At 36.0% G+C, this 22,677-nt stretch overlaps 1 protein-coding gene across 1 annotated transcript in view; it reads right to left on the bottom strand.

The window, feature by feature from the left end:
* The window catches only part of LOC131041394 (DNA mismatch repair protein MLH1), a 383,111-nt gene that overhangs the window by 175,010 nt on the left and 185,424 nt on the right, over positions 1-22,677 (bottom strand). Inside the window, exons 8-9 of the mRNA XM_057974450.2 lie at positions 19,336-19,402; positions 18,608-18,743 (exon numbers count right to left, since the gene is read on the bottom strand). Of these exons, the coding sequence (XP_057830433.2) occupies positions 18,608-18,743; positions 19,336-19,402 (203 nt within the window). The remainder of the gene's footprint in view (positions 1-18,607; positions 18,744-19,335; positions 19,403-22,677) is intronic.

Below are 22,677 nucleotides of genomic sequence, written 5' to 3'. Positions count from 1 at the left end.
TCTCAAACATCCTGACGGAGGGGCTAAAATGTCAAATTTCGCTCCTGACCCTTCCAAAGGGTCTAGAGCGAAAATTCACCAAGGACTCAGGGTCTCACCTAAGTCAAAGAGTGGTTGAGCGAATGGGCAAGGATATGGAAGGATATGCATCAAGGCGTGAGTCTAGGCCAAAGTCAAGTCAATTCCAAAGTAAATCAAGCCTATAATAGGAATTTCGCTCCTGACCCTTCCAAAGGGTCCAGAGCGAATTCCTTTGTAAGACACTCTACATTGCCCAAAGTCATGAACTAGCTCATTCCCAGGCATTTGTGAAGGCAAAACACTTATTTGGAGTGAAGAAATGTGAAAATGAAGTCAGGATTTGAGCCCAAGGAGGAATTTCGCTCCTGACCCTTCCAAAGGGTCGAGAGCGAAATTCATATAAAACCCTATTTTTCACAAAATCTTGAGCTATGTGTCAACTTAAAGAGCAAATTTGCATGGTCATGATGGAAGGAAGCCGAACAAAGTGTGTCCAAGGCATGAAAAGGAGAAAGGAAGTAAGAAATTAGCTCAAAATGAGAATTCATAGATTGGGTCAGGAACGAAATTCTCATTTGACCCTCAATTTTGGCCTAAGGCATTGAAAATGAAGATTTTTGAGCCAAGTGGATAGCAAGTGGACTAGAATATGGCGAGAGGAGGGTGAGTTTGATCAATTTTGAAGATGGATTGGATGAAAGAAGTGAGAAATCAACCCAATCTATGAATTTCGCTCCTGACCCTTCCAAAGGGTCCAGAGCGAAATTCCAAGAAGACACCTTTTTTTCTCCTAGTTTGCACTAAAAGTCTTGTTCCTTAGACATGTTGTGAAGGTTTTGATATGTTCTTGCCTTGAGAAGTGATTGAAAGTGTTGAAAAGTGAGGATCTTGTCCAAGATTGTGAATTTCGATCCTGACCCTTCCAAAGGGTCCAGAGCGAAATTCTTCATAAGCCCCATTTGCTTCAAGGTTTAGGCCACAAACCTTGTTCCTTGGGTGGAGAATGGTGTATTTTTACCTTGTAAAGAAGATTGGAGTTGAAAAGATGGAGAGTCAAGCCTAGAGTTGAAATTTTGCTCTTGACCCTTCCAAAGGGTCCAGAGCGAAATTTCACAAAACCACTCTTTTCCCTCAATTTTGTGCTAAGTCAAGTGGGGACTAAGGTGAATTAAGATTGGGGATGTCCTTAGGGGATGAATTTGAAGGAATTGAGCAAAAACATGATTTTCGCTCCTGACCCATCCAAAGGGTCCAGGGCGAAATTCTTAAAATCACCTATTCTCCCTTCAAGGCAACTCAAGTCTCTGGTTTTTATGGCTTGGATGGATGTGAAGTAGGGTTTCCTTGACCTTTGAGGTGAATTGAAGGGGAAAAACGATGAAATAAGACTCAAGAAGGAGAATTTCGCTCCTGACCCTTCCAAAGGGTCCAGAGCGAAATTCCTTAAAATACCCTTTTCCTTTCATTTTTATGCCAAGCTAAGCCTAGACCAAGGTGGGGGAAGTTGGGGGATGCCCTTAGGATTGCCCTTGAATGGATTGTTGCCTCAATAAATGAAGATTCTAAGCTTGGACAAGGATTTCGTTCTTGACCCTTCCAGAGGGTCCAGGACGAAATCCCTTATAGGTCCTGTCCTTGACCATGTTTTTTTTAGCGAAATTCTCCTTTTAGCCATTTTTTAGGCCAAGAAAATGTTGTCAGGCAAGTTGAGAGATAGATCTAGAGGTGAGAAGCAAGTTAGAATAAAGTGAGAGGAATGGAGTTGAGTGAGGGAAAACAAGCAAAACATGAATTTCGCTCTCGACCCTTCCAAAGGGTCCTGAGCGAAATTCTTCAAATCCACCATTTTCTCCTTGGGTGAAGCAAAAACATTGATTCTTGTGGCATGGTTGAAGGTGGAGTGGGGTATTCTTGCCTTGCAAGATGATTTGAGGCAAAGAGAGTGTAAGATCAAGCCCAAAACTAGAAATTCGCTCCTGACCCTTCCAGAGTGTCCTTGGCCAGGGTCCAGGACGAAATTTTATGGGGCCTGTCCCTGGGAAGGATTTCAAGTAAACTTCATTTTGATGTCTTCTTGTTGATGATATAAGGTAGAAAATGCTATGTTAAGATGAATTTATTATGTGTCCTTAATCATCTTTTGGTTTGTTTTGCAGATGAAAGAAGACCAGGCCAGGACAAGGACGACCTCTTCCAGTCCATCATCATCAAGGATGTTCCACCTGCAAAAAGGGAGGACTCAAGATGCTTTGAAGCGTTGGAAGACTAGGGGTGTTCAAGGAGTTCAAGTTAGCCTCAAGACCTCATTCTACTACAAGATGACAAAGAAAGGCTTTGCCAGCACTTCAAGGCGAGATATGCTACTGGAGAAGGAAGACTTGACAATGAGGAAGCCTGGTCAAGCAAAGGAGGTACATCATTCATCAAATTGAGACAGAAAAGAGATCAACCAAGACACAGACGTCAAAAAAGGTGGCATCCCAGTCACTACTCCTCCAGTCGGATTGGTCCACCTCAGCATGACCAGATTCAATGTACCTAATTTACCGGAGGCGGCACAAACTCCGATGTACCTATCCCTGCTTCCTATTGGTCCTCACCCTTGGAATGTAATTTTCTCATTGGCTAGAGGGAGTTTTTTTAACAAACCCTAATTAGGGTTTTTATCTTGTAATCCTAGCCATTGGTTCTAAATCAATCAGAGCCGTCTGTTTTTAAAGGGCTCCCTATATAAAGCCTTGGCTCATCATTTGTAAAGGTTAATAGTTGATAGTGGGTTAATAGTTGATAGTGGGTTAATAGTTGGTTGATAGAGAATAGATAATAGTGAATAGTCAGAGAATAGGAAATAGTTAGAGTAGAGTAGAAAGAGAAGGCAAAGATTGTTGCCAAGATGTTGTTGTAAAGGACTTGTAAACTTCATTGAAGAAATGGTGAATTCTATGGGTCGATTCAACAATTTGCATGGCCTCTATACTTCTCAAATTTGATTTCATGTTATTAGATGAGTGGAAGAAATGTGTATGATTGATGGTGAAATATGTATATCCATACTACTAGTAGTTTGTTGATTGCAGACTTGCCTCGTGTAGTCAACTGGAATCATTCAGCTTAAGCTTAACTTGAATTGTCGCTTCTTCATTGATATGCATCAGCCTGATGGTGTCCATGCTTGTAGCGGTGATCTGAACATTATAAAGCTTTCCTCAGAAGATCGCACTAACCTTGTGGAGATGGTCTTGGGATGTCAAAGCAAGACTTAGTTAGAATTTCATCAAAGGTCATTCAATGCTCTTACATTCTTAGTATTAGAAATAGATCCCATTTCAACCCTTCTCCTTTTTCCTTTTTTTCCAAAATCTAGGACCAGTAAAATCTCACGTTCCAGCTAAACTCCATTTTCATTGAAGTTATGGTGAAGTGTGTTGTTTCTTTGTAATATGCATGGTCTCTTGTTGAATCTTCATTTTAGATAATTAGATTGAATGAAAGAAGTTATTGAATGCACTCTCATGGGATCCCCCTAGTCCAAGCCACTAGCCTCTTGCTGACTGTAAGTGCGCCTTGCGTGGTCAACTGGCACAGAATGAGCTTAATCTCAAGTCATTACACGTCTATTGTTCATGCATTAATTTGAATGATGATCAATATCTGATGGTATCTGATTTGAATATATTTGAAGCATCCCTCAGAAGATCGCACTGAGTTGGTGTCAGATTGTTCAAGCCTGATGGTGAGACCCAACCCAGCAGGACTCCACCTAGTCGTTCATCCATCTTCTTGCATTCTAGGTCTTAGAGTAGACGCTCTAAACTGTGTACCTTTTGCCATTTCTTTATCTTCCAACCAGTAGATAGGACTTGAGTTCTAGTAAATCAGACGTTCAGGTCGTCAAAAGTAAGTCCCCTTGTGATTCCAGCAAAATCACATCGTACTGCAAAAAGCTTATCCACACGTAGAGAACCTATATAACAGATTCTTGGAGTTACTCTAACTAATCCTTCGGCGAGATCTTCAGCAGTCGGGAAACTTTGTTCAAGAGAGGATAAGGTACCTTTTGGTATTTTATTCTGTGTTCACATGTGCATGAAAAACACATCAAGACGTACTTGCTTGAATTGAGCTATCCCATAGGATATTCATAAAAAGAGATAAACATACATCGATGATTTCCAAATGGATTGGATAATCATTATATACGTTGAAGGAGGGGCCCCAAGAGACACGCCTCGTCTCTTGAAATCATTTATCTTTTCCTTCCATTAATCGTGCCTTGTCAATAGGTGACTAATCGCACATTTTAATTATTGGTTTTTGCTATCTTATAACTTAAACGGATTATTAAATGTATTTGTCTCCCATTGATGGAAAGTAGTTATCATTGTGCCACTTTATTGATGACACACTATTGTTGGTTTATCATTAAGAGGAATACTGGAAACGACTTGTCAATACGAAGGACTAGGAATCAAATCTTCAAGCTCTTCATCCCTTCACCGATATGGCTATGATTGACACTCATGATTATCGGGTAATGTTATGCTGATGTATTTCGGATTTGATTATTATACATGCTGCTTGATATGCTAATCATTAAGCTGACAATCTTGTGGTCTTTCTTATTCAGTACGGGCGCAGATGTATAGTTTTGGACTTCATCCTTGATGCAATTTTGTTATCATTCATTAACTAGATAAGTCTGACTTGCTGATCTTCCTGGTTACTTCATGAACAGATGGATGTATACCTTCCGATGATGTGCATCATTGTTGTCTTGATCATTGTTGAACTACTCGCCAAAAGAAAAAACTCGCCAAGGCCCAAAAAAAAAATTCGGTGAAAACTCGATAAAAACTCGACAACTTAAAAAATTGCTTAAATTTGTTAATGTTTGTAGCTTGAGTCGAATGATCATTTAGAATACATATAATATATGTTGATTAATAATAATATATTATTATGTTATATTATTATATTATTATTAATCATATTAAATTTAATATTCAATATTAATCTATTATATTATTCTAAATTAATAATTGATTGATGAAACATTATAATATTGATTAAATTATTATAATTAAAGGAGAGACATGTCTGTTCAAGGACATGCCTGTCCAAAGGAATATATATAGTATAATGTTATTCAATTTGAGAACACATAGAATTCCAAGAATGCAAGTATCAGATTGAATCAGATATATACATTAAAACACATCCAATAAAACCTGGGAAAATCAACATGGTATCAGAGCTCAGGCCTGTGAAGTTTAATTTGGAGGTTGGAGAGGGTTGGAGAATTCAGTTTTTTTTTAGAATTTTCAGTCTGAAATATGCCATTGCACGGCCCTTGGTTGGCCTCAAAATGAAGACTATAATATATGGATGGAAAGATATGTGTTTCTAGTTTTCAAATATGTTTATCTCATTAAATTTGATTCAGTTTTGTGCAAGATATGACAACTTTGGTACAGGTCACTTGAAACCCTACCTAGGGTTAGCAGTTTTGGGAAAAATGTCATAACTTCTGTTTTAACCGTTGGATCTAGCTATAACTTGGAGGAAATGTTTGTAATTAGATTTTCTAACATCTCACCGAAGAGATTGGATAAATTTGATAATTGCAAAAGTTATTAACGACTGTGTGTGGCAGATCATAATGAAAGTGTTGATCAAAATTATGAAAATGTTCTACATCATTCAAAGGGAATTATGATGAGAGATGATTCATGCGTGATATTTCTTATATGGGCTCACCTTATGAAAGGAAATGTTTTAAACTTAAGATAAGTATTCCATGTTTTATTAAAGCACATGAATTATTGAGTTTGTAATTTATGCTATAATATTGGCTAGTAAAATCTTGTATGCTTCTATCATTGGTATATTCGAGATAATTTAGTTTATGAGCTATTTGTAATCTCTCTCTGACATACCTTCAGGACGAAAGCACAATAAAATTGAATTAAAGGGAGAAATAAATTGATGCTTATAAACGAAATTATGGTTGATATCAGATTCAGAGGGAGTCTAATATTTCATCAGAAGTAACCTTAGACAAGGAGGTCAGATGGTTGATATCAGATTCAGAGGGAGTCTAATATTTCATCAAAAGTAACCTTAGACAAGGAGGTCAGATGGTTGATATCAGATTCAGAGGAAGTCTAACATTTCATCAGAAGCAACCTTAGACAAGGAGGTCAGATGGTTGATATCAGATTCAGAGGGAGTCTAATATTTCATCAGAAGTAACCTTAGACAAGGAGGTCAGATGGTTGATATCAGATTCAGAGGGAGTCTAATATTTCATCAGAAGTAACCTTAGACAAGGAGGTCAGATGGTTGATATCAGATTCAGAGGGAGTCTAACATTTCATCAGAAGCAACCTTAGACAAGGAGGTCAGAAGGTTGATATCAGAGGGAGCCACACCATCATGAAAATAATGAAAATATGCTTAATGCATTCTTCTCTGTGAGAGATAAGTTTGAGGAGCAAGCCCTTGTTAATACACTCTTCTCTGTGAGGGAGAAGTTTGAGGTGAAGGCCCCTGTTCCACCCTTTGGGAGTAGTCATGGTGAACGTCATGATGAGATGAAAACATCACATTGAGCAACTCTGTGATGGGCACTTGTGTTCATACTTCATATGCATTCTCATACATGGGAGTAGCCATGATGGATATCATCATGTTGAGTACCATGATGAATCGTGTTCCACTCTCTAGGAGTAGCCATGGTGGATGTTATTTCATGACTATATTATTAACAAGGATTCCTCCCTAGCTAAGAGGGAGTGTTGATGTTGTAGTGGTCACCCTTGTGAAGAGACAAATGGTGTCATTGAGGACCGACCCCTTGTGAAAGGGTGCCTCCCTCATATATATAGAAGATGCAAACTCATTCTCTGATCCATTCAATTTATGTGAAGAGCAGTTTATATATTAGTTAGAGCAGATCGATCCTCTGAAGAAAACCAATTAGATTTGCTCTTGTGAAAATTGCTTCAAGGAGTAGAGCAACATATATTGGGCCCGTATCTTGCATTATTGCTAGACATATTTGATATATAAAGACATTTTATGCTGGGTGCTTCTCCCTCGAGTAGGGGGGTTTTCCCTTGGAGATCAAACTGCAGATATTCTGACCAAAAACCTCTTTCAGAGTGAAGGTTGATCACTTCAGAAAAGGTTTAGGTATGATAGAAAGGTAATTTGATTTGCAATTTGTATTGGCATGTTTAATGTGTAAACTTCTTTGTCATGACAGGACATTTTTGGATTTTATCCCCTGGGTTCATATCTAAGAGGTGACGATCTCTCAAGATAATGAACACTTGTATGGAGACATTATAAGGTGACGATCTTATAATGTCCAAACCAGTTATCATGGTGGATCTCTGGTGAATCATGGATGAAGCCATGATTGTGTTGTGTGGTAAAACATTCATATGAAATGTTAATGCACATACCACAACTTGGATAAGATGAGAATTTAAATCTTTCTCATATGATTATCCTTAAGTATTGCGTGTTTAGGCAATACTGATATCACGTGCTTAGGTGATATCCTGTCATCACAAGATTGACGTGATGGACATTTGTATCATGTGTCTAGGTGATACTTCATATCATGTATTTAGGTGATATAACATTTGTATAAAATGTTAGTGCACTTATCACAACTAGGATAAGGTGAGAAATTAAGCTTTCTCATATGATTATCCTTAAGTATTGCGTGTAGGCAATACCGATATCACATGCTTAGGTGATATCCTATCAATCGCAAGATTGATGTGATGAACTTCAAGATCACGTGTTTAGGTGATACTACATACCAAATGATTAGATGGTATGATTCTCATGAATGACTAAAATGATCACTATCTATTAAATTATGATGCTTGAATATATTGTCTACATTCATCTTACCTAGCTAAGAGGGAGTGTTAATTATGTTTTGTGTATCTATGGTGAGGGCCATAAGTGTTGACATGGGAGATCACTACACATTTTGTCTTATCATCCACCCTAGCTAAGAGGGAGTGTTAATGTTTGTAGCTTGAGTCGAATGATCATTTAGAATACATATAATATATGTTGATTAATAATAATATATTATTATGTTATATTATTATATTATTATTAATCATATAAAATTTAATATTCAATATTAATCTATTATATTATTCTAAATTAATAATTGATTGATGAAACATTATAATATTGATTAAATTATTATAATTAAAGGAGAGACATGTCTGTTCAAGGACATGCCTGTCCAAAGGAATATATATAGTATAATGTTATTCAATTTGAGAACACATAGAATTCCAAGAACGCAAGTATTAGATTGAATCAGATATATACATTAAAACACATCCAATAAAACCTGGGAAAATCAACAAAATTTAATTAGAAATGCATATTTTTTGCAAAATTCAATGAGGAGATGCATCCAATGAGTCAATAAATCAGTACACAAAAGAAATGAGTTGAGTCTAGATATATTTGATTGATTTAAATGCAAATTGGGTACAAAATAGCATCCTATTGTGGAATGTTGATGGCTGATAGACTGAAACAAAATGAAATAGCAAATTGTTCTTGTAAAACTAAAAGTAAATACTACATCAAAACATTTTACATCTTCCTCTTCCTAGCTCTAGTGAAAACCAAGGGAGAGATAGAACTAGAGGGTCTAGTCCTAGGAGTCCGATGTGGCTCCTCCACCTCGCCAAAATTCAGTTGAGGGTAGCACCCTTCGCGAGGGTCTGAGGGTGAGAGAGGGGTAGAGAGATAGGTCCAAATCTTGGGTGAGAGAGGAGAGAGTGAGATCGAGTGGTAGAGAGAGGGGATAGAGGAAGAGTGATAAGGAGATAGATAGGTCTAAAATTTGAGATAGATATAGTGAGTGAGATAGAGAGAGCGAGAGAATGCTGATAGGAGCCTACTAATTACTAAAATTTGACTAAGTTTGTCTGAGGATGGGAAAGAGGGGTAGAGAGATAGGTCCAAATCTTGGGGGAGAAAGAAGAGAGTGAGATAGAGTGGTAGAAAGAGGGGATAGAGGAAGAGTGATAGGGAGATAGATAGGCCTAAAATTTGACACAGATAAAGTGAGTGAGACAGAGAGAGCGAGAGAATTCTGATAGGAGCCTGCTGATTACTGAAATTTGACTGTTTGAAAATTTAAAACAACTTCTAAAACCTAGAATTTGCATAACTCCTAGAGATTTGAAACCACTCTCAAACATCCTGCCAATATATACATCTGAAATATAGCTCCTAGAGATGAGAAAGGAAAAAGAAATATTGAAATGTGACTAATACTTAAATGTAATATTTCATGTATATATTTTGATGAAGTGAATGAGACTGACTTGAAAATTAAAAAAATAGATAATTTTTTAACATGTTTGGGCCTCTTTTCCTTATGCAACCGGGTTTTTTTGAAAAACTCGCCAAAAACTCTACGAGATTCTTCTGCGAGATAATGGCATAGATACTCGCCGAGCAAAAAACTCAAAAACTCGCCAAGCCGAATACTCGGCGAGTATTCCATCTACAGTCTTTGATGATTGGTTTGAAACAACTCCTTGAAGTTATGCATTTAATTGTTCATCATTCAAATTCTGGATTGGGGATATTACATCTATCGTAAAATGTGTTTTGTGTCTAACTTCTACTTCTACTTTATATGAGTTAGTACTTTGACTAAGTTTGAAGGTTTGGTTTAAAAAGCAAAGCTTTTGAATGTGACTTGGTTTTGTACCAAGAATCTTTGAAAATGCATGATTCATTCCCATTGATGCTACATATTATAAGAAACGGTTTCTCTTTTATCAAATGATTAGATTTTTATTTGGATGATCTATTCTTTGCAGTTTCCTACTTGAAAATTTTGCAAGGATAATTTTTTTTTTCTTTTATTCTACTGGAATGCAAACATGTTTATTGTAGTTGTTTTAAGGTCTTTCTAAGTTTTAAAAGTTTACAAAGTTTTCTATGATAGTGTGCAATCTCTATGATTAAACATTCTTTTGATAATATAATAATTTGGAATGCAGTGTTGTTAGTAACATTTTTCCATCCGCTCACATCATACAAGACTAGAGGCCTATTCACATATCATTCAACTTTATTAGTTAGCAATAACTTTATCAACTTCATATAGAACTTACCTAAGAATCTTTTAGTGGCAAAACTTACATGCTACATTGTATTCTACTATTTTAAACAAAAAAAATTCATTTGGACAATTCATGGACTAAACTCTCTATTTTATTTGATCTCTATGTCTCTATGCTATGGAAATGCCTTTGAATTTCAAAAACAAGTACTTTTTGTCTCCTTTTCAAAAAAAATTAATGTTTTTTTTAAATCCACTTTTTTCATGTTTAAATGCCCATTTTTTCAAAAAATATCATACTTTTAGTTTCCCAATTTTTTCCCCCAAAGATTCTTGCTGCTATGCATCCACCTAGTATTCACATATATATACCTAAGAGACATCAAAGAGGCTGTAATGTGACAAATTTGGTGGTAAATCATGTGGCTCTCAATCATACAAGTCCATTTCCCTTTGTGTGTGCTCTCTTATCATGTTAAGCATCTAACATTGGTTGTAGATGTAATTTGTGATGTTTTTCACCTCTTTCACCAAGGTTTTCACCCATCCAAGTTTGTTTATTTCTTCAAGAAAAAAATCAGTTCAAGGTGCAGCACAAGGGCTCCAAAAGTAGTAGGGTGCCCCTCAAGAAGTCTCCCTATTTTCCACACCCACTTCAATTACCACCTTGTGCAACATAGTGCATAGTCTTGGAATTTCTCACTTCTTAGAGGTATCAATTGACTTCAAAAACACCAACTATCCACATAATGTCACTAAAAACTTGATCAATGTGTGGTTCCTTCCGTCCGTCCACAAATCAAACTAAATAGTGCAATCCTTTCTGGGCCAAATCCTCTTACGATCTTTGATCATGACTTCGGTGATTTTCACAGCCTTATCAAACAAGAACTATTAGGGCATGTATTAGATAAAATCTGATGTTGACAAAATGTAAGCATGCACATACATATAGGCATGCCAATACATGTTCACATGATCATGGTGGGTGTTAGATCTAATACAATGTTGGCATAATGTTAGTATACAAAGACATATTGGTCATTTTAATGATGTATTAACATGACATTGGTGAATTTAACATTTATTTATCTTCCTTGCAAATATGATTAGGCAAAGGGCATAAAGATGGGAGAAAGATGTCACGAAGGTAATAGTTGCAATGTAATTTCTAAAGGCAAGTGCAGCTAGAGGCCTCTAATAGTATGCACCTAGAGAGAGGGCACAAACTAAATCTAGACCATTGGCCATTAGTTACCCTCTTGAAGATTTGGTTCTAATTGAAAAAGAAGAGGTACAAACTTTAGAAAAGCCTTTGGTTAAGGATGCTTCTTTTGTTATCTTAATGAAAATATTTTATCACATTTCATTTATGAAAGCTTCACTCAATCATCATTAGTGAAACCATTCTTGTATGTTAGTATCGATGTGGTCTATGTAAAATTATGCCTGTCTATTCATTTTCTAACTCTGAAATATTACATCATTATTGCCATCTCAAAAAATGAAGAGAAAATGATTTTGTATTGAAGAATGAGGTGTAGAATAGACAATAAAAATTGTAAAGGACAAGTACAGTCATTTTGGTAAATTAGACCAAGAAAGGTTTTAAATAGAGGGTAGAGAAAATTCCCCGTTAGCCCTTATCCACCCCCATACTCCATGTCTAGATGATCGGGGGCTAACAAAAATACTTCCCTTTGCTTGGTACAAACATGGATAAGACCTTTAACATCAACTGACATTATCCAGTGACTCAATTCTATATCCCTCTTTGGTATTTTATCTTTTGTTGCCTAGAAAGAATTAAAAAGAATCAATTATAATGATTGAATTACTTTCATTGAAAAAGAAACTACATATTTATAATTGAGATTGTATATATGTCTGATGAAGGTGTTCATTTACTTGATTTATTTTAGATGCAAGGGAAACAGGAAGGACCTTAAATTTATTATTTTATTATGCTCTAAAGAGAGTAATTTAGGATGGTTGCAGTTTAGAAGGAAAGCCTTTCTAGATCACTCTTTGTAACTCTTATCAAATCTAAACTGATATATTTTGAATAAATAGTAAGTAGAGCTTTCTTTTATTAAATCTAAACTGATTTACTTGTAGCTATTGCAATGAGATTGTTATGGCCCAAATTGTTTGCCTCCTCAAAGCCTTAAGAATTGATCATTAAACTGGATAAGGATAAGATCGTGATGATGTTTACCCAAATCAACTAGGATGGGTATCACTCTATAGGAATTAACCTTTGTCTAATTAATAAGTAGAAAAATCTGAACCAACTTTGCTCTCTTCCAGCCAAAATCCAATTTGGTGAAGACAAGATAGCATTTGCATAGTCATCCTCTTTCCAAGAGGCAAGATGAAGATTTTATCTCAAACCAAGAGGTATAAACCAAATCAATTTAAGATTAATTTTATCAGTTTCTCTAAGTTAAGGCATTGCCTTGAATATACAGACAATGCCCTGCAGACATGAAGTAGCAAACTCCACCTCATTCGAATAATATGATAAGATTTGACATTAATGCTCCAATGATGACAAAGTAAAGATTATCCATACCACTGACCTAATTTGATTGCTCAGGGATCATTTACACTGAAAAGGATGAGGTTTAAGTTTTTAACACATTAAATCGATCCTCATATTCTTTATCCATTTCTACCAAGCTATATTACCAGTTCTTCTAATAATAGAGTGGGTTCGCGAACATGCACAAGCCTGACCTAGGTACACCAAGGGCGCAACTCTATTGTCTTGATGGAGTTAGAGAAAGGAGAATTAGATCTGACTACCACGAAAATCCTTACTATCTCTCAAACAGAAAGCCAGAAGAAAAAAGCAAATTGTGTCTCCATGACCAAATGTAGAGGGAGGAAAACAGAGGTTGAATATTTGAGAATGGATACTAGCGACTTTATAGAAGGCAGAATGTAGTGCACAATGGAGGCCCTTCTCTCCCAAATAAGGATCAGGAAAGATAAATCAGCTATTAATCTTTTATTTTTTAGAAGGCCTTATCCAGTCTAGCTTTCTTTAAAATAGTTGAGGATATAAAGAATGAAGGAATGAAATTTTAAAGTCAAAGACTTGATCTGGATTGTTTTCAACAACACTGTGGATCTTCAATAGCAACTATGCATCTTTGGCAATATTGTGCATCAATAGCAACTTTGCCTCTTCAGCATCAATAGCAACCTTTCATCTATGTCTGTCTCCTATCTATAAGATTTCCTTCCTGATAATGGACTAGTTAAGGTTCTTTTCTGTATCGTTTTATGTCCATAGAGTCTAGCTTTCTCCACTTTGTAATGTAAGGATAAAAGGTTCTGTGCAAGAATGTCCAGGAGTGGCAACATTATTGCTTTTGTTCAGTTTCTCTGTTCATTACAAAGGGAGTGGACCTCGAGTCCACATTTACAAATCAGACACACACACACACACATAATTAAATTGTACCAAATATTAAATATTAATATTAAAAAATATATAATACTAAAAAAATAAAAAATAATGATTTAAAACAATCAATTAATTTAAATCATACGATTGTACCCAATGATATTGAACCCAGGCAAGAAAAAAAATTATCATACCAACAAGAACGAACCTTGAACCTGTACCCAGCCCCATACCTGTTAGCATTTTAATTTGTCTCTTGTGAGACAACACAAATTGGAATAACACATGACAATAACCTCTTTGAATATTAGTAGGGGAAGCTGCCTAAGATCTAAAACTACTTGTAAACCTAAAAATACAAACAAGTATTAAAAATTATGCATGTTATACAAGATTCTCAATGGTGATTTGCATTACAGGAAATTACTGAAAATAATCCTGACCTATCTGTTTGGATCTTGGAGGTTGGGCACAAGACCTGAAAGTTACTTATCTCACAAAGGAGAGTTTTTAATGAACAAGTCTTTAAACTTAAAGAAAGTAAAATGAAATAGGAATACTTACAGACTAGTAGATCCACATGAACAATGACCTCATCTTCGCTGTCCTAGGATTTTAGGATGTAGATTTTGATCAACCAGCTAGATGGAAACTGGAAAGTGAAGAAAGTCCCTTGGAGGAGAGGGAACTCAGTGTAGACTGTGTAACAGCAGAGAAAAGACTAGAAGAAATGAGAAAATGAAAGATGTCACTTGTAGATTTTGAAAAACCCTTTACAATAGTGTTTGAAAACCATTTTATAGACCTGCAAAAATATTAAGGAAAAATTTGTTTCTGTTATAAACAGTGTTCCATGGGGATGCATCCTCCCCTCCTTAAAAACCCCGTGTCCCCAAGATGGGGACATTTCTAGGATGTAGGGACTTGGGGGAAGCGTTCCCCCATAGCACAGCCACCTCCGCTGGGGATGCCACTAAGTCACTGATTGCAACCTTAAACTTTGTGAAAACTATTTTGCCTTTCATGGGGCACTCGCAGAGATGTTAAATTGCAGATTTTGCCTTGAAGATTTCAATTCACCACAACTTGTATATCAGCGCCGACCCCGCCCCCCACCACCACTCTGCCACCGTCCCCTCACTTAAGCCCTTGGTCCCCTCGTCCCCACATCACTGTGTCCCCCTGTCGGGAAACTCCATGGAACTATGGTGATAAATAACAAAGTCTGAATTGTTTTGGAAATCAAACAATGAATTTCCTTCATATATAGGTGTTTGATCCTCTTCCTTGCAAGCTTCAGAATGTTGTTTTAAGTTTTTGCCAAACTAAATATAGAGAGGTGCACCCTTTTATATTTTTCTCTCAAACATAAACTTAGGTGGAACTCACTTATGGCACAAACAAGGAGTAAACACACCATGCCTTTAAGTGTCTTGAAATGCTTTAACATGAGCATAGATTATGGCTTGCTTTGCTTTTCAAAAAGTGTGCCTCAGACGTTATGTTTGCTTGAAAGACCTTGGCCATAATTGCCTATGTGTTTGCCATGTTTTAGAGCCTACTGGCTGGGCATTGGGATGGTTTTGCCCTTCATAATGTGAGCCTCAGAGAACAGGCAGAGATAACTTAGGCTTTTGCCACTTTTTGATTCACTTGGGTAGAGGAAACTAGTGGCATTACCTCACATTTAAACCATCCTTTTTAAACCTTTGGAACACATCACTTAGGTTTTATCCCTGTTTTACATTGTTTGGGCAAAACTTTTCATGTGTTTAACCCACCAAAAAGTGTGCCACACTACATTGATTTTCCTCACTTAAACCTACACACAGATCACTTAGACATTTAGCACTTTTGAGTGCTGTTTGGAGGAAAAGTATACAGATTTAGCCTACAAACATGTACACCCAAGTCTGTTTTGGTGTCACTTTTAACTTTTAAGTGCTGGGTGAAGATGATTAAAGTGTTTACCATAATTATGACTACTGGCAGACTTTCATAAGCGCTTAAACCACTAAAGGTGCAGCTCCATTAGCCGAGTGGAATTTGCCAACAACTTTTTTTTTTTTAGACTACAGTAATCGGGTATAGCTCCCCTTATAAATTGCAGTGCACCTGGTAAACTGTTTAACGTGACTAGTGACATGGGCTCAACATGTCCTCTGATACCACGTGGGCTGGGGGGAGACTGGACCTCATGACCTCGTGCTTTACCACAAGAAGCTCTCACCAATTGAGCCAGACCCCCAAGCCGAATTTGCCAACAACTTAATCCAAACTCGGAAATTTAAGATAGTTTGGCCATAAAAAGAGGTCCATGTTACCGGATCCTAATTTAATACAAGTACCCATGTGGGTCTGGTCTTGGTACTGGTGTGGTGTGGATTTCTCCCTGGGAATGCCCAGGGTATTGCTCAAGTACCGGTACCTATACCTAAGGACAAAAATAAATCTGTACCGTCCTACCAGGTTCTAAAAACCTATACCCAAACCAGTAACTTAGTAAAAGGGTACCACCTTTGTATCTGAGTGCTAGGTAGAGATTCGGGAAGAGAATGCCATTGGCTCAGCAGTCAGCCATCCAAAATGTGCACAAACAGAAATAACTTATGGTTTTACCATCGAAAGCATGTGCCAACTCCACTTAGGCCATATTTTATAATTTGGGAAGAATTGCCAAGTGGTTAATCCATTGGAAAAGTGCACCAATTTCTTCTTCTTCACACTTAGGCAAAATTCCAACTCATTTTGCCTGTTTACTCTGCAACAATCATCTTCACCCTGCAATAGTCATTTGAGAGCTAGGTAGAGATTCGGGAAGAGAATGCCATTGGTTCAGCAGTCAGCCATCCAAAATGTGCACAAACAGAAATAACTTATGGTTTTACCATCAAAAGCATGTGCCAACTCCACTTAGGCCATATTTCATAATTTGGGAGGAATTGCAAAGTGGTTAATCCATTGGAAAAGTGCACCAATTTCTTCTTCTTCACACTTGGGCAAAATTCCAACTCATTTTGCCTGTTTACTCTGCAACAATCATCTTCAGCCTGCAAAAGTCATTAGTCATTTAGTTGAAGAAAAGACTACAACAAGATGATCTTGTAAACTGACTTGGGAGACCACACAAATGATGATCAACTGATGACAAACCAGACAGAGATGAGTACCAACTTAGCTATCAAGTTGTGTGAAAGTCCAGAGCGTAATACTCTTAAGGTAATTAGGCTATTCATAAGCCCTAATAAAGTGATTCCCTAGGGACAAATTCCTCTTTAAGTGAAAAGAACATGAAAGGGGTTGTGGACAGTCCATGTGAAACATTATCACCACTTCTATGAAATAAAAGGTTTCTCAATCTTAAAAGCTTCAAGAACTATTGGCCAAATTTGACTCAATGGATGGTGGTCCCAGAAATACAAAGGTAAAGTGGTTCTGCCAAACAAAAGAAACGATGTGGCAAGCATGGGCTACTTTGGGTGGAACATGCAAGGGAGTATATTTGTATGTTTCTTGCACAAAAAATTTTAATGACCAATAAAGGGTATAACCCATAAGCAATCATGGGAATGCAAAATAGATTCAAGCTAGTGGCCTCTGAAATTAATGTGTCTTGTCAATCGTCTAGATCATCCAATCATGCAACTGCCAGGCCATGATGCAGAAAAAGAAGCAACAGACACAATGAAAAGTCAGTGTTGTGTTGCAATGAATCTTAGAATGAGAAGGAGAGGAGAAGAATCTACCAAAAGTTGAGATTCATTTATTTCCGTGATCCACCTTCCTGCCTTTGGATCTTACTGTAGCACAAGCTATGAGTTATGATATATGATAATTGGATCACACTTTTGAAGGAAGCTCTCATGTATCATAACCAAGAAGACCTGAGTGACACAACAAAAACATTCAATACGCTAGCTTAGAAATCACATCCTTTGCAAAAGGGAAATTTTCAAATGCAACTAGCTTCCTTTTTAATCCCTGGAGATGGGTCCAACAGTTAGACCAGAAATGTCGGGCAAAATTTGCAAGTGCAGTTAATTGCATAAATCTTAGACAATACCATACACTGCAGACAAGAGAAATTGCAAACAATTAAATTTAGTTGGATTAGTTTCAGTGTTGTTTTAGTAGTAGCTAAAGGAGTGTGCTACACATTGCCTACTAGTTTGAATTTATCAGCTACATGCTTTCAAACCTGAAAGGACATCCAATCTAGGGGCTGCAGGTGATATGTAGAATGATCGGTCAAGGATTTGAAAAGGTGGCATCCTGGCCTCTGACATTGATTGTTGTTGTCATGCTGATCAATTGGGTGGAGATGATAATCTCATTTAAAATCTTTATAATATGTACTGTTCCTTTGATTCGACCAACCATGGAGACCGCCACAGAACTCCATATCTATCATGTTTGTGACTGTTTTAAATCTGTTAGACTATCAATGAACAAATTTTGGTTAGTAAAAACAAAATACTTAGAAATGTTGTTCCGAGTGAATAGCATAGGTCCTCTGGAAGTGTTCCATAGAAGGCAATGTTTTCAGATGTTGTGTCAACTCGCTGTCTGGCACCTTAACCCAAAACTGTTCTTGAATGTCATTTGCAAGGTAGTTGTCTGAAACACTTTCATAAAACTGGATACTTTGACCAAATAATCAAAATGGAGACAAACAAAGCCTAAAAGTTCCATTCCAAATTGTAGTGATTCATGTAAAGAACATATAAGAAACAATCAACTGAAAACATCAAGAGGAAAAAGAGCATATTTGACAAAAAAGTATTATCCAAATATAAAGTGATTCATGTAAAAAGCATACAAGAAACAATCAAGTGAACACATCAAGAAGAGCAAGAGAAAACTTGACCAAATGTATTAGGAAAGTAAGAGACTCCGCAATGCATAGACCTTGCAACTATTCTAACTAGACATTAAATGCATAATCACAATTAATAAATTTATCATTTCATAAAACAAAAATATTGAGACCAGCTAATAAACTATACTAGTAAGGATTGAAATTAATTTCCCGATATAATTACCTTATAGTAACCAGATCACCTTGAGCTTCCTGACCTCCATTAGGCTTCTTTTGTAAGAAAGCATGCATCCTTCCTGCTGGATTTGATGAATCTGTCCGTACTATTTTACGGACTGGAACATTTGGTAATTTTGTTTCTGTTCAATAAAGTAAGTACAAAACAGAACCGACAACATGATAAGGAACATTTTAGATCATCACAATTGAAAGAATCATGAAGAAACAAAATGTTTGGGGCTTCCTATGAAAAAAAACATGATCCATGAAACATGAGAGTACTCCTGCCCACAACCCTACCATCACAGCATATGTCCAATGACTAAGAGGCACAAAATCCAAAAACAAATAGACAACAACAGAACCAAAAACTAACACACTTAGTGTCACCACTAATCAATGATTCAAGCCTCCTAAATGTTAGAACAAACTAAAAACATTTCTATAATAAGAAGCTACTGTTTCTATAACAGTAGATGTCCATTCCCTTTAAACTATTAGTTCCCACACTACTCATATAGCAACACCATGCGCCTAAACAAGAAACAACAAAAGTTGATAAGCTATCAAATGGAACTTTCATCATATGTATAGGAATGCTCCATGTACAAATGTTTTTAAGAATAAAACCCTTTCTATAGATATAGCATAGATGAAGAAACTAGCATAAGTAGCAGCAAAAATTTTCTTACCAACAACTCAAAGCTAGTTGAACAAAAAAAATCTTCTTACCAAGCTTTTGGGATAAACTTTCTTCCTCTTCAGTATTAGCAACCTTTGATATGCCAGGCAGAGTTTTCTATCACAAAGAGACTCAACTCAATACAAGGAATTTTGTTTCTCTCAGCTTTAAACACGTAGTTTAGTGCTTCTAAAAATAATTCATCATCTAAACTAAAGAACTCAGGCGAATCTACAAAATGTTGACCAGCATTATCTTATACTAACCAACAAGATAACATTTTCTCAAAATTTTACCATGTCAAGCTAACTTGAACAAATAAGTTTTTCTCATAATTCCTAACTGATAATACATTTCACACTTCAATCATGTATTTTCAATCTGTTGTAAAATTCAAATATTGGCCTTCATGCAACATTTATTCCATTGGGTGTTACTTATAATCAGTTGGTTGCACAAAGAAACAGCAATAAGTAACTGGCAACGCCAGAGGTGCAACTGTCAGAAATTAGGGGTGGAATAGTCAAGGAAACAACATTTTAAACATGTAAAGAGCATTAGAAATGAGAATGGGATAGAAAATGGAAGGATGGACTGTATTTATGGTTAGTTGTTTTTCTAAGGAAAGAAATCTCTAACAAGAACAGTGTAATTCAAACAACATCCAAAAGAACAATTGATACATCAGAAACATTTCCATTTTAGGGATTTTCTAGCTCCATCAAAGGATATTCCAACCATTTCTACAATGGAAAAAGATCCAGGCTGCAGGAAAAATGTTTCCAGCATGCCCAAAAAGATTTCCATGATTTACTGCCGAAAAATGAAGTGAAATGTCCACAATATCCCAAACAAAATGAATTTATCTAATTTTAAGCTATTTTCTCCCTCTCAGTTTGAATCAATTACAAGAAATATATTGTGAAGTTTCAACCCAAAATATTGTTATGCTTATACGAAATTCTTTGTATCAAGTCATATTTCAAGTCAAATTCTTGATTCTCCTTATGTTGTGAGCCATAATTGAAATCTTCCCTCCCTTAGTCATGAAGCTTTCCCACATATTAGACATGCAACAATCAGGGCTAAGGTAAGGAAGGAGAGGTGAGAGTGATCTAAGGGCCATTTCTTTAAAAAACGATATTGTGAAGTTTCAACCCAGAATATTGTTTTACCCAAAGAAGCAATAGTCTGCAAAAAATCACGATTATACCCGATTAATCCTAAATCCTGGAGCCAGCCAATTTATTCCCCAAAAAAATCCCGACTCACAAAAAAATAGTTGACCCAATTTTCAACAATTTTTTGCATTTTAATTGTGTTAAAATCATGTTTAAACCCCCCAAAAATGGTGAAAAAAGTGAAAAAAATTGTTGTAAAAACTTGCAAAACCCTAGAAAAATTCATGAAATTACTGAATTGCTCAAAAATATGGCTGATACGAAACGGAATCAGAGTCAATGTGGGATAAACATTGAAACAATTTGTTATTTTGTCCCTTAGTCTTCTTTCTGACTTCTGAAAATCCCTAAATAAAGGAGTGGGAGGAGCAATGGCGGTCATCAACCGAATTTGAAAGGGCCTCAATCATCCTAAATTGTGGGAGGCATATGAGATAGTGTCGAAGCAGCTGGCAAATCTGCTCTAAATCACGACTTTGATATGACTCAAACTCTTTGCACACACCGCCCCATGGATTTTAATGCAAACAAGTATATAATTAATTTTGTAAACTAGCTTTAAAATTAATACTATTATGCACTATTATGGATGGCACTTTGACGGGAAAGGAGCAAACCCCTATAGTTTATAATTAATACTATAAAGTAGTTTAAAATTTAAACTATTATAGACTGAATATATATTAATAGTTATATAATAAACTATAAATTAAAAATAATGTAAAATTTATAATGTATATGTATATGTATTGCAACTCGGGTTTTTAGCTTGGTCTGATCCCAAAGAGCAAACTTACAGAGAATCTCTTCCCACGAGGCCATTTTCAAGGGGTCATCATTCCCCACAGTTCATTTCTTCTAAATCGCAAGCCCAACGACCCAGCAAAGGCAGAAGGCCTACAAGCTCAATGGCCCAATGGGTGTTTGAACCTTGGTGGCTGCCTCACCAACAGAATGTTCTACCATGACACTTAATGTCTGAAGACGCATATAATATATATAGATATGGATATATGATTTATAATTTATAATTGATATTGTTAATTTTTTCTCAAACAAAGACATACAATTCATTATGTGAGCAATATATCCAAAGTGCTCCATGAAATAAATCTAAATGACAACAAACAAGCCTACACAATTAAAATTTGTCTCTACCTAAAATAGTAGTTGCAAGCTAGGTATTGCCAAAACCAGTGGCTTGCTAATCTTTTACTTCAACTAAACAAAAGTTGTTTATTGAATTCTACCCATATAAAAGACTTACCAATTGCCATCAGGGAATATAAAGCATTGCAACCATGGAATATGATTTGATAAGCTTTCTCAAATATTGAACTACCCCTAGAAAAGTCCTTGCCTCAATCAGAATGAAAGTCTTGGATCACTTCAAAATGGCTTTCACTTTTACTAAATTCCTAACAATAGCTGGATCGCTGTCTATAAATTTTGATCTCAGCTACTTCATAGACTTAACCTAATTTTTATCTCAGACTTAGACCACTATTTGGTGTATTTGGTGACTGGCCTTTTAAAACTTAACTGAATATTTGCCTATGTAATCTATTTTCTACAATTCATGGGTTAAACTCTATTTTATTTACTCTCTAAATCTCTATGCTATGGGAATGCCCTTAAGATTAAATAAAAAGTAATTTGTGTCTATTTTTCTACATTTTTTTACGATTTTTTTTAAATCCAGATTTTTATCCATTTTTTCAAAAAATCTTATACTCTTGGTTTGCCAATTTTTTCGCCAAATGGTTTTTGCTGCTATAATATAAAGCATTGCAATTGTGGAATATGATTTGATAAGCTTTCTAAATTATTGAATTAACCCTACAAAACTCATTGCCTCAATCACAATGAAATTCTTGGATCACTTCAAAATGGCTTCCACTTTTACTAAATTCCTAACAGTAGCTGGATTGTTGTCTGTTAAGTTTTGATCGCACTTACTTCATCGACTTAGCTAATATTTGATCTTAGACTTAGACAACTATTTGGTGTGTTTGGAGACTGCCCTCTTACAAGGTTAACTAAATATTTGCCTATGTAATCAGCAATATGAATGTAAACAACAAAAAATTATTTTCTACAATTCATGGGTAAACTCTATTTTATTTGCTCTCTATATCCCTATGCTATGGAAATGCCCTTAAGTTTTTTAATAAAATAGTTTTTCTCTTTTTCTACAATTTTTTATGTTTT

This window comes from Cryptomeria japonica, chromosome 11 (assembly GCF_030272615.1).
Source record: "Cryptomeria japonica chromosome 11, Sugi_1.0, whole genome shotgun sequence".
NCBI lineage: Eukaryota > Viridiplantae > Streptophyta > Pinopsida > Cupressales > Cupressaceae > Cryptomeria > Cryptomeria japonica.
The sequence above is the reverse complement of the archived record's forward strand: the minus strand, read 5'-3'. Positions and strand labels throughout refer to the sequence as shown.